The sequence below is a fragment of the Lepisosteus platostomus genome, chromosome 13 (assembly GCF_059453375.1).
Source record: "Lepisosteus platostomus isolate fLepPlt1 chromosome 13, fLepPlt1.hap1, whole genome shotgun sequence".
NCBI classification, from domain to species: domain Eukaryota; kingdom Metazoa; phylum Chordata; class Actinopteri; order Semionotiformes; family Lepisosteidae; genus Lepisosteus; species Lepisosteus platostomus.
The window spans coordinates 18,545,745-18,558,079 of NC_142623.1; the positions used below are offsets into that span (position 1 = coordinate 18,545,745).

Sequence of the window (12,335 nt, forward strand, 5' to 3'; positions counted from 1 at the left end):
TCAATATAATCAGCTCAACAAAAGGTTAATACACAGCAATTAAATAGGTTTTGGAAAAGCATCAAATCAGATATGAGTTCAGGATTCTGACAAGTAATTGTCTTTGGATGTTACACTGAGATGTTTATAAGAGCCCTTTAAACATATACAAATCATAAACATCATTATTGAAAATCCTATTCACTGTTTCTATGACTAAAACACTGATTGTCAAAAATCTGGGTGTATCCATTCTTTGGAAACCTCAGCCTGAATGCTATTATTTTGAAAATGCTACCAGTGTACTTCAAAATAATTTGTACTGCACTATTTTAAAATTTGGAATTTACCAATTTATTATGCTGTATATACATGCTATTTGGAAATGACAGGTGCTCAAAGAATTGGCTCTCTGACACCAATTCCTATGCTGCAGAGGGCGAATATGGACGTTCTGATATTCTCCCGCGACATGCCCACCCTTCAGAGCCAATGAGGTTTTGACATGCAACAACCTCCAGTACTTAACAGCAGAGAGGATTCTGATTGAAGGAGCAGCTTGTCTGTCGCTGATATCACAAGTCCACAGATGCCCAGCAAGTCCCAGAAACTGCTATTGTGCAGACTGCTGAGAGGCTCCTGCCCTATAACACTCACTTTAATCTAGTGGCACTCTTCACTCTAGTGCACTACCACTTGAGGAATCCAAGTCACATGGGCATGGCTTAAACCAGGGATGTCTGGTCAGAGGGCTCTGTTGGTGCTTTCCAGTACTTAAATTAGCATAAATGATTGGATGGATTATCTAGACCAGAGCTCAGCAATGCATTTTAAATAGCACAGCACAAGAAAAACAAAATTCCAAATGCTTTCTGTTTGTTAAACGCAGTGTGGAAATTTCCCCAGAGGCAACACAATAATACTTCTAAACAAGCCGCACGCACCTAAATTTGTTTAGGCTCAGGTGGCTTCAGTAGATGGGGAAATATGACGTTTTCTGCACATCAATTTGGGTCAAAACTTTTACTTCTGTACTCTTTAGAAGAATCCCATAGGTTCTGTTTGCACACATTAAGTACAGTGCCGATCAAATTTAAAAAGCTTCACACAACACTGTCCAAAGAGGGCTCTATTCAAGACTCACTAGATATTGTACTTATACGATATGTAAGTGACAGTGTGTGCGGAATACCCAGATTTCCCACATTGGTACAAATTAATTCCATCCTAATAATTGTGTTTTTCTCGCTGCAAAGCCAAACAAACTTTTCGACCCATGTTCGTTTCGCTATAAACAGACATCAGGGTAACTCGGACCCTAGAGGCAACACAGAAATGCAGGAAAGTTCGCAGGGAAATAAAATAAAGCTAGAGCACAAAAAGAGTGGATCAAGGTAATTTGAGATACAAGTTACAAGGAAAAAGAACAAAACACCTTTTTGTGCTTCACTTACAAAAATTAATTTCAAGTCAATGCTAGCGGGTATTTTTCCTATAAACATAAACTGTATTACCTCAAAACCATCTATCACAGGTTTAAGGGTGTGCCAAATTTCCATTCTGACAGTGCCTTTAATGTTAGGGAATGTTTCAAAATGTCTTTACAGTGTTTTCATTCTCAACAAGATTTCAAATAGCTCTGGTACGCTCAACACCAGGTCATCCGATAGCATTGACTGTACGCACCATGCTTGATCCTGCTAGTGCATGAATCATGTCAGAGCATGAAATATCTTTTACATCAAGTGTCTATTTCAGTCAAATCCTTGTGTGACTACATGCCGGTTTCCATTTGCCCTTTGAGTTCAGCCAGACTGAGAAAAACACTTTTTTTGGTATGGGGGAAGAACTCATTTTAATGTAGAACCAAGCAGGTGTTTGTCATTGTTCTCTTTGCTCTGTTCTCTTATTTTCTAAGGCACTGATATTTCACACAAGTCCAGTACCTGGTAAGGAAACAAACACGGAAGGAATATCCGATTTGAAATCGGTAATTGTAAATGTATACCTTTCTTCATCCATACATTTTCATTTCTGACCTGATAGTCAGGGACAGTTGTAGTCCTGTACAACATAGGATCTGATACAAGTATTCAAAATCCTCAAGGTACAGGATAGCTTTTGAATGAACAGGGGAACACGAACCATAGAGTGGAACCTACATTGCCGTGCACTTTAAATCACGAACAGGAGGCAGTTCTTTATGTAATTAGCCACTCCCAATCAAAGGGGCTAGGATAGGCTGTTCTTATATTCGTACATCGAGACTTTGGGCTTGTGAGTTCAGAATGTATAAAGAACATCAGTCACGCATGTAAAAAGATGCTAAATGTCCTGAAATTTAATCAATCAGGACCTGATGGCCCTCCAGAGCAGATGGAAAGGAAGCATGTTAAACTGTCCAACCCTGCTGGCTGTAAAAATGGTCATACTCACCCCTGGCCAGTGCTAATGCCCGGCCCAAAACTTTTCACCTTACCCCGGACTCGGGCTGGACCCGGGCTGGGTGAGGGTCCCCTTACTTGCCTGGCAGGTTGTTGATGTAGCCGCCATCCATGAGCAAGTTGCCATCTTTGGGGTCGCAAAGTGGAGGCAGGTACCCGGAAAGGGTCATGCTAGCCCGCACATAGCGCCACAGTGAGCCTGGCACACACCGGAGGGGAGGGACACATTTCAATCAGTCCACACAAAACACGAACCACTGCCCTTAGGCTGCTTCCTGCTGCCTCCTCCCTTCACCCCCTGGGCCGTGCGTGCATGCCAGAGTCGGGGGAGGTGGCCAAAGGGGTGACAGACTCTGGAGAGGCAGGAGGAGACACCCCAATCTCTAACCCCATTGTCAGGATGGGCTGCACAGCATCTCTGGATTTCTGCACCTGCAGAGACAATCCAGCAGCAATAGCCCACCGCACAGGATTCTTTTGACAACACTTAATGGGAGATCAGGAACGTATAATGCACAGCCAAAGGAGTATGGATAGGTCACTTGATATACAGTAGATGGGGCCGGACTTCACACTGGGCTGGCAGCATCATAAAGCAATGCAACAGTTTAAATAAATTTCTGTTCCACTGCATTCTAAAGAAATAATTTTGTAATTCTTTGGAAATCATGGGCTATAGGGCCACAGTTATCTAACTATAGCACAAGGCAGTCTTTGATCTTGTAAATGAGCCTTTAAAAGTGGGTAAGCAAACACATGAGTCTAACGAGCTATGGCTGTAAGTTGTAAGGTGCTGTGCAGGCACCCAACAAAGGGGTTTGGGATCTCTCAGTGAACACGTTGGGGCAGCCAGCCAGTCCAGGTCCTGCCCTCCTTGACTCTACCACTAGAGGGCAGGAGACTAGACGAGACATGGGTTGGAAGGAGACTGGCTCCTGACACAGGTGCTCATGGGATGCAGTTGGGTGGGCTTGGAGGGTGACAGAACAAAGCGAGGCACTTGTGTGGTTTTCTGGGGGGCAATAAAAAAGCTGTACAGAGTTAAATATCAAACAGAATTAGAAATAATCATGTTTTTGAAAGATTTTGGTGGGATTACATATGATACTCTTCTTTTGCGTAGCATCCAGAACATACACAGCTCCTTGAGAAGGTGAAGGACACAAAAAAAATGCAAAAAAAGCAAGCGAAGCAAGTGGCAAAACTTCCGAGAAAAAGCGGAAAAAAAAGGTTGTTGTGGTGTTTGGAGAAAAAGCTTGCTGCCACACAGAAAGAGCTTCCAGGCTTTCCTCATTGCTGGGAGAGAGCAACTTGTTGAAAAAAACAAAAACAATGAAAAGTTGCAAGCAACGGTGCTTGAAAAATAAAAATAAATAACCAAACCTAAGACTACCTCAAGCTGAATGCCAGGATTCAGGAGGGGCACGAGGAGATACCCCGATCTCTAACCCTGTCATCAAGACCGGCTACACAGTATCCCAAGATTTCTGCACGTGCAGAAGCAATCCAGCTGTAAGAGCCCACCCTAAAGGGTCATTTTCACAAGTTTTACCAAGGCACTACTATTAAAAAAAGGAATATATAATGCACACCCAAAGAGTGGATAAGTCACCTGATATTAATGAGGCTGGACTTCACACAGGGGATGATGGCATCATAAAGCAATCTGACAGTGTAAAGCAGTTTCTTTTCCACTGACCATGCCAGGAAATGTGCCAGTGTCACACAAGATTCGCCACCAGGCCCATAAAACGCCAAAGTGCATACCGTCACACAGTTTTGCCAAAATAGCTAGCTGGGTACAGCTGCAAACAAAGCTGTTACAACCAACAGCGAACCACAGAAAAAGAATCAAGGGAAAATAACAGAAAAATTTATGGAATACAGGCGGTATCTTACGGCCCATTTAAAAACAAAAAGAATGCTGCTTTCAAAAAGCGAAAGCTCCAAAGACACGGCATTCACATCTCCTTTAACAGATGATATACACGCATATACAGAAAAATGAACAGACTCCCACTTCTTGTACCAGACAAGTGCACCACACGAAATGAAAACAGAACTGAACCATGCATCTCCGACCCATGGATGACTACCTGCATGACTGAGCGAGCCTAGTCCAAAATTTGAGTCACCAATTCAAGTGGAGAAGTTTGGGACAGATTTTGGGAAAAACAATTTTGAGAAATGGTGTTTCCTTCCAAACCATGGGTTCCCAATGTCCAGCCGGTCAGGCACGTGGCGAAAAGGGTGCAGGGAAAGAGAAAGAACAGGACACTTTGAGGGAGAGGGTGAGGTTCAAGAGGTTCCTTGGAGGGGAGGGGGGGCTCGATTCTGACCTGGGACATTGTTTACATAGCAGCCATCCACAAGCAAGTGACCATCCTTGGGGTCGCAGAGAGGAGGTAAATAGGGGGTGTAGGATGCACTCGCTCTGACATAGCGCCAGACACAGCCTGTCGAATGAAGGTGAAGAGTAAATAAAAAATGGACAGCCACAGAGCAAGAGACCAAGATAGGGAAGGAGGGGGAGAGGACAAAGGAAAGGGAAAGGGTGGAAAAGAGCAGGGAAAAGCACAGCAAGAGCTTCCCGAATTGCAGCATTCTGGATCACGAGGACAATACACGTTTCAATCAACAACCCCTCAACTTGCATAGTAGCCATGCACACTAGATCTACAGTGCTGTAATCTTCGGATTGCAGGCTTTCGCCAGTTAATGCTGTAAACTGCGACAGAGCACAGCCGAACTGGCTACCAGGAGGCAACAGCACCTCACACTGACACTCCCCTGTCGACCAGCCTAAGGATCCACTGTTGCGCGTGTGGAACAATACCAGAAATACAGAAACGTGAACAATTACATCCCTCTCCTCCCTACTATTCATGAGCCTGGCACTAAACAAATGGATTACAACTACAAAAAAGTCAATTTTTATCCCTGTGGGATGAATATGCTTAAGAATAATACTGTATGGAATTAATAACAACCTTTCTTGCCGATTTCCTTCCCCAAAATGAATAAAAAGAGACCCCTTAATAATCAGCAGTGCTGTAGTTTTACAGATGTGACTATAGAATGAGAGAGTGAGGCTTAGTGTTAGTCCCATTAAAAGACAGACAGAGGGCAGAAGGACCCCACACAGATGCTAATCCACAGAGGCTAACCCCTCCTCCTCACCATGCAAGATCAGAGTACATCTACTGTTAGAGCAAGAGACAAATCTCTACAAGCATGAAAAAAGCATAGTCTCTAGTTTCGAACAAAGGATCTTTCAGGTTATCCAATCTGACATAATCACTAGGATCTAATGCAATCTCTAGGAAGAAAAGAAGAATGTGTGTGCAGAGGGATGACTTTCATGCACTGAAGAACTGATACCAGTTTAAAATGGAATAAAACAGAAAGCTGTTGACTCTGGCGCCCTCAAGATACTCAATATGCAACATGGAGGCTGCAGTTCAGGTCAGTAACCGCTGGCTAGTCCCGTTAGCTGGGGATCCTTATATGCCGTGGTATAATGATGGACAAGACTAATTACTACAGGGGTGCTTTCTAGTAATGATTCCAAGTTATGTTTTAAAGTGTAATCAGATCTCCTCCAAAACATCAAATGAACAGCCTCAGCACCTGAAAGCCAGACACATCGCTACAGCAAATGTTAAGCAAGACAGGCTGAATTCAAACCTGTTCAGGTCAACATGCTCATTTTAAGCCTGGAGGACTCCTTGCACATAATATCAACCTTATGCTTTTGTTAAAACTAAATTAACACAATGGAGGATATACCACCTCTGTATACCCAACTACACACATCAGGGTAGGGGAGATGATCTCAAAAGAAAGAAGATTCCAAAGAATGGAGAAGTTTGTGTGAGTTTCCAGATTCTACGTTCTGCAATAAAGGAAAGTATCTTTGATTATTTTTAAAGATATCTTTGCAATTTCCTTGCCTGTACAGCATACTCTAACTATGCCCCCCTTGAAATACTTTTAGTGGAGTAAAATCCAATTAGAATCTACATCAGTTAGTCAGCATGATGGGTTTTAGGGTTGAAAAGCAGTGCTAAAAACAAGCTCTTCAAAATATTAAATTAAATGTTCATAACCACAGCTTTTGACACAAGCAGATTTAGTAGATCTCTCCAGTAGAAGTCCAGGATTCACTTGAAATCCACCCACAGTAATCTGGGATGGGGAACATTGACTATATTCATGAATACAAATGCTGTGCCTCTAATTAATTTCTATTTGTATTGAAGGATGTATTTTGATAACAATGTTAATCATAACCACATGCAACATCACACATAATCTGAATTAACACCAGAGATTTTCAGACCACAATTCAACACCAAAGTTGCAAGATGTTGTGAAAATCAAACATGGGCAATGCCAGAAGTTGACTCCAGCATACACGCAAATTGGGTGTGCAGGACTGTTATAATACTCTAACCTGCAGTATTATGAATGCCATAGAGGTATTGCAGGTGATGAACCACAAACCCAAAGCAAAAGATCAAACCCAATTCCAGGGACTAAACAACAGAAATAGGAGAGACCTCACTCAGACAGGCGTGCCATTGGTTAGTGTCCATGCAGTTAGAGCTTCACCATGCAGCTGGACTACAGTATATAATGGCTGTAACAACTGATTTATCAAACCAACTACTGCTACTGCTTTTTCTCCAAATAGCAGGCGAGAGCAATATCCCCAACAGGATGACATTCCAAAGCTGTGTGCCCAAGTTCCTGAACTACTGTACGTTTCCAAAGCTGAATCTCAGAGGAAACTACGCTCCTTCTTTTTTTCTTTTCTTCGTCTCCCATAAGAAATTGACCTTGCAATAGCTCCCGCAAAATGGGAGAATGCTACAGAGAAAAAGGTTTAGGGAAATCCCATGCTAGTTTATGTTAAGCAGTTATTGTGCAGTTAGGAGCCTTTCATTCTAAGTCTGCCAACTGACTGACTGTCCCAACACATCTTACACATCGCTGTCGCTGTGAGGGGGGTGTCATGGCCTTACGGACAGCTCTGTGGGACAGAAACACACTTTCCCTCATCCCTGTCTCCCTCCCAGCTTCTTGGCAGTCTTATGAGAAGACTACTGGAGCTGTCACTTTGACACAGAGCCACAGGAAAACATATTACAGATGCCACCAGTATTTAAAAACTTGTGCCGTTATCATAGAACTTTATTTTCATGCATTGTTGGGGAAAAAGCAGTCTGTAGTCTGTAAGTTTGAAGCCAGAGCATTAACAAGACTCCAGGGGTCATTTCAGACTGTCAGAATTGCTGCTTTACTTCTCAGCATGATTTAAGCATTACAATATTTTTTTTTCTTAGTGAACAGACTAATCCTGCAGGAAAAGTTAATTGATAAAGAAAGAAGAGTCAAGGAGATGGATGTCCGTTTCCTGGAGAAAATCCAAATAGAGCCTATGTGCAACAATGACACATTATGTGTCTTAGACTGTCTGCATTATTAGGCGGTTCCGTTATACAACAAGAACAGAAAGAAAATGTGTACACTAAGAATATACAGTAAACTAACTTAACAGGACAAGCTACAGGCAGAAAATTAAATACCTGTAGAGGGTAGGAAGACAATTATGCCAATTTTCTTTGATTGTGAGAAATCAAATTGGAAAAACATGCTGGTCCTTTTGAACCCTGGAGCCAAATGTTAACATTAAACAAAGCAAAGATTAAATTAGTCATACAGCACTTCAAACCGGCTTAAAGATCAACACAGTTAAGAATGAATTAAGGGGAATTAACCCCCATCCCTTTAACTGGCAAAAACAGTAACAGTATGTCTGGGGTTATAAAATGTACCAGGACGTTTGATTGGGTTGTTGCAACATTCCAAAGTTTCAATATTAAAATTTAGCCTTACATTCTGTTCATTTTCTTGCTTGATTCCTCGGAATGTAAATGCATAATCTGCTCTACCTGGAAGATGTAAGCATGTCTCACCTAAACGTAACTGACTTACTTGCTATTAAAAATACTGCAGTGTGGCACATGAAGTCACAGCTAACATTCCTCCTCTGCTGTCCATTTTACTAAAACTGTGAGGTTCCCAGGAATCGGGTCAGTAGAACCCCGTACAGTACAGAAGCAAGTCTGCAACTGAGTCCTGGGTAGCGATCCAGAGGGAGAAGACTCTGCCGAATGCGTACAGAACACAGGTCCGCTGACTCACCATCTTTGTGGACACGCATTGCTGAAGCCGTGATATCGGTTGTCACGTTGAAGTAAGGCAGCCACAAATCCTTGGGGAGAGAGACAAACAACTACAGAAACAGCCTGATACACACACCATTGCTGAAGGATTATATTTATACAGTACCACGATTAAGCTCGCTGTTGTGGTTTTACAGTGTGAGAAAAAGTTTGGGAACCCTTAGGACTTATCTGGATTTCTGCATGAATGGCTCCTAAAATGTGATTTGATCTTCAAAGTCATAATAGTCAAGTCATAATAAATAAAGACAGTCTTATTTAACAAACAACACACACATTTTACATTGCCATATCTGTATAGAACAAATGGTTTAAACAATCAAGGTCACTGATGGAAAAAGCCATTCTTGCAGAAATCCAGATAATTCCAAACGGCTCAAAAATGTTTTCTCACAAATGTAACTGATAATTATCGTACTATCTCACCCCAAGGCAATGAAGACCTCCCTATTAAATGGTTTACTTTTTAAAACCAATCTATGTCCATGTTGACCAGACATATTAATTCAGGTCAGTCCTGTGCTACAGCTTTAAGAAAATATCTTTCAACGTGTGGACAATTTACAAAGATTGCTGAGCAATTGATGTTGTCCTTGTTGCTGCCCTGTTGTCCTTGTTGCAATAGAAGATATTATAAACCTCAGTAATGTATAAATGAGAATGGATAAGAAACACAAATAAGAAAGTTTTTGTATATGTGGAACAATTTAAGTGAATACATTTAAAGGAAAGACTGAACGTTTTGCCAAAAACTACATTGTATTTTTTGTTTTTTCTGAGAAAAAGTTTCTTGGAGCACATGGAAGTTAACAATTTAGGTGCATATTACTATTATTTGCTAACAGCGGTTATGAACCTTTAATGAAAGACGTGCAGTGAGTTCAAAAAGCGACACACTTTACAGTTTTAATATTCTGATTCTGAATGTACAGGTACTACAATAACCAGCAAATTAGTGGCAATTCGCTATGGGAGCTGAAGATTTTAATCATCCAAAATACACAATGTTACAAAATGGTGATAATACCTTAAAAAAGCATCTTACAAATGAAGAAAAAACAAACAATTCCAGCCCTATTTACAGTATAACACAGGCACAACAAAGCTACTCTTATCTGGAGCTCTCAGTGCAGAATCCAGTCTGCCGGCCTTAAGACTCACTTTTTTTTCAATTTCTGAATGAGGTGTACCTGTGCTGGCAGTGTTCCCTAGTGTAAGAGTACAGAGCTGAGCACAGCTCTTGCAGAGCTGGTCATCCCTTTCTGAGAGGGGCCTGACAGCCACAGCACTTTGCTGGAAGAGGGGCAGCTGCGTAGCTCAGTGGACATACAGTACCTCTATCTGCTTGTCCTCAAACACCTTGGAGATGCTGGTGTTGAACGCAGACCCTGAGAACATGGAGGTGATAGGATAGGTGAGGTCCAGCACAGTCTTAAACACCGAGTTCATGGACTAGGAGAAGAAAAGAAACAGTGAAGAACTCATTATTCTATAGCCACTGCATTAAAAACCAAGGTAGTAGTATAGAAAAACATATCCAGCCATGTTGCTGAAGCCAGTAACTTAATTTCTTTGAAAGAACATGACCAAACAATACCCTTGGAGTTATTAACTACTATCGAAGATGTGTTAGATGGCTACTCTTGTTTGTAACCTTTCTTACACTCTTATTCTTAGTCAAACAACTGGGGTGTTTTTTTTCTTTAAAAAATCAAGTACACATTTATGGTTACAACTCAATGGGAACTAAACTCCAAATCCAATTACGAGTCAATTCGGTTTGTTTTGTTTTAATAAGATTCTGACCGATAGTGTCTTACGTGAAGACTGAAGCATGTTCTGAGTCTCAGCACTCGGTGACCCACCTTGGACCACTCTCGCGCCCTCTGTTTGGTGCGTACTGCGCTACGCTCTTCGGCATACAGCGCCCCGATGAAGGAGCCAATGGATGTTCCACCCACAATGTCTATGGGGATGCCGGCCTCCTCCATGGCCTTAATCACCCCCACGTGAGAACAGCCCCTGCAAATCACAAGTCAGCATGTTACTGTCAGACTCCAGGTTTGCATCCTGTATATGGCCCGTTTTGACTCTACACCTCTTATTTTTCACCCGTGGCTTTCCATGGGTCATGGTAAAGGCCCAAGCCTGCCCCAAGAGGGTTTCTTAAAGCGTCTCTGAGGCTCAGTTAAAAAATTGCCATCAGTCAACTTCTGCCACATTTAACAAGCATATTCAAATATGTAGTCTCATTCTTCCTGAAGACCGTTGCACTCAGTAACACTAAAGGTACATGACTTATGTTCCTTTTTACAACAGAAAACTGTGCAGCACTGCGTTAAATTTCGTGTTCTTTTGTTATTTGGTGTATTTATGTTGATTTGCTCGGTGTATTAAGTGCATCCATGAAATATTCACAGAACAGGCAAAGTTTGTAGTAACTTATTTTTTCTAATGGACTTTAGAGAATGCCTGCACTTTCCCTATTAATGTACTGTATGGCACAAATACTTTGCTGTCCAAATAATATTTCATGGCACATCAAAATGAGTCAACTCATTTAATGAACTGCACTAAATTAGAAACTCCAATCCCCTGCTCTTCTGCCATAACAGATCTGACCGAGAGGACTAAAGACAAATGTTCTGCTCACTTACAATTTATTGGGGAGATCAGTGCTCTTATTTTTGACTTGTCCCACTACAACTGTTTGCGGTCTCTTCAGAAAGCAGTCCAGCACTACTAAGGAAGTTGGGATTCGTATTAGGGCTGCAGAGGCTTCATCAAGTTTCCTTCCTAGCACTGTGCAATGCTTCTCTTCCCCCCACAACACTTCCTGCGACGCTTTTTCTCAAGCTGTTGAGGGATTTGGTCACGTTACTGCAATGGCCAATCAGATACCTGGCGCCCCCTCCTCCTAGGACCAGCGCAATGCTGTTTCCTGTCAAAACCCTGGCCAACCGGGAGAAATCGCTGTACCGGTCCACCGTCTTTTCAAACACCTTCTCGTACATCTCCCTCTGTCAACACAACACACAGAACAGCACACAGAGTCAATAGGCACTGCCTATACTTCCTCTTTGCAAAATGCTATCCCAAGTATAAACCCATTCATATGCTCATAGTATGTAATGATTACCAATGCTTTTCAAACCTGGGAGAAGTCTGATCTTCTGTCTGTCACTACACATGTAAATTCGCACTAGTGCAAATAACAGAATTTTTTAAGTATCATTTTCAAGAGATGTCTATTTGTGCAAAAGTGACTCCAGATGCTGACTCAGGAACATCAGGTAACTGGTGCAAGCATTGGCCAAGAGTCCAGATCCTTGCTGTGCCAACCATGATATGGACAAAAGAGCAGACTGGCAGTTCTGTTAGTGGGCGTGGTGCCCTTACCAGCCTGGTGGGGCTGCGTCGAGAGAAGACACGACGAGGGCACTTGAGGTGGAGGTGCCCGGAGCACCAGCTGCGCATGTTGAGCCATTCGACGGTGCGTGCCGGGCCGGGCCCATCCTCCTTGTGCAGGAGAACGAGCTGCTTGAGGGCTCGGACTGCAGTGTTCTCCAGCATCTGCTCCAGCTGAGAGACAGGGAGAAGAGAGAGAGAGAGATCAGGGATCAAAGAAAGGCATCTGAAGCGAAGAGGTGACTCATATTCG

At 42.4% G+C, this 12,335-nt stretch overlaps 1 protein-coding gene across 6 annotated transcripts in view; it reads right to left on the bottom strand.

Moving 5' to 3' along the window:
• Nucleotides 1-12,335, bottom strand: part of pnpla6 (patatin-like phospholipase domain containing 6) — a 62,741-nt gene that overhangs the window by 22,496 nt on the left and 27,910 nt on the right. For 3 of the 6 annotated variants that reach the window (XM_088603705.1, XM_088603707.1, XM_088603704.1), the window contains 7 exons: nucleotides 12,074-12,256; nucleotides 11,576-11,694; nucleotides 10,540-10,696; nucleotides 10,010-10,126; nucleotides 8,634-8,703; nucleotides 4,763-4,879; nucleotides 2,506-2,622 (listed from right to left, as the gene is read on the bottom strand). In XM_088603705.1, coding sequence (XP_088459831.1) covers nucleotides 2,506-2,622; nucleotides 4,763-4,879; nucleotides 8,634-8,703; nucleotides 10,010-10,126; nucleotides 10,540-10,696; nucleotides 11,576-11,694; nucleotides 12,074-12,256 — 880 coding nt within the window. The remainder of the gene's footprint in view (nucleotides 1-2,505; nucleotides 2,623-4,762; nucleotides 4,880-8,633; nucleotides 8,704-10,009; nucleotides 10,127-10,539; nucleotides 10,697-11,575; nucleotides 11,695-12,073; nucleotides 12,257-12,335) is intronic. The other 3 variants (XM_088603709.1, XM_088603708.1, XM_088603710.1) reach the window with 3 other exon arrangements.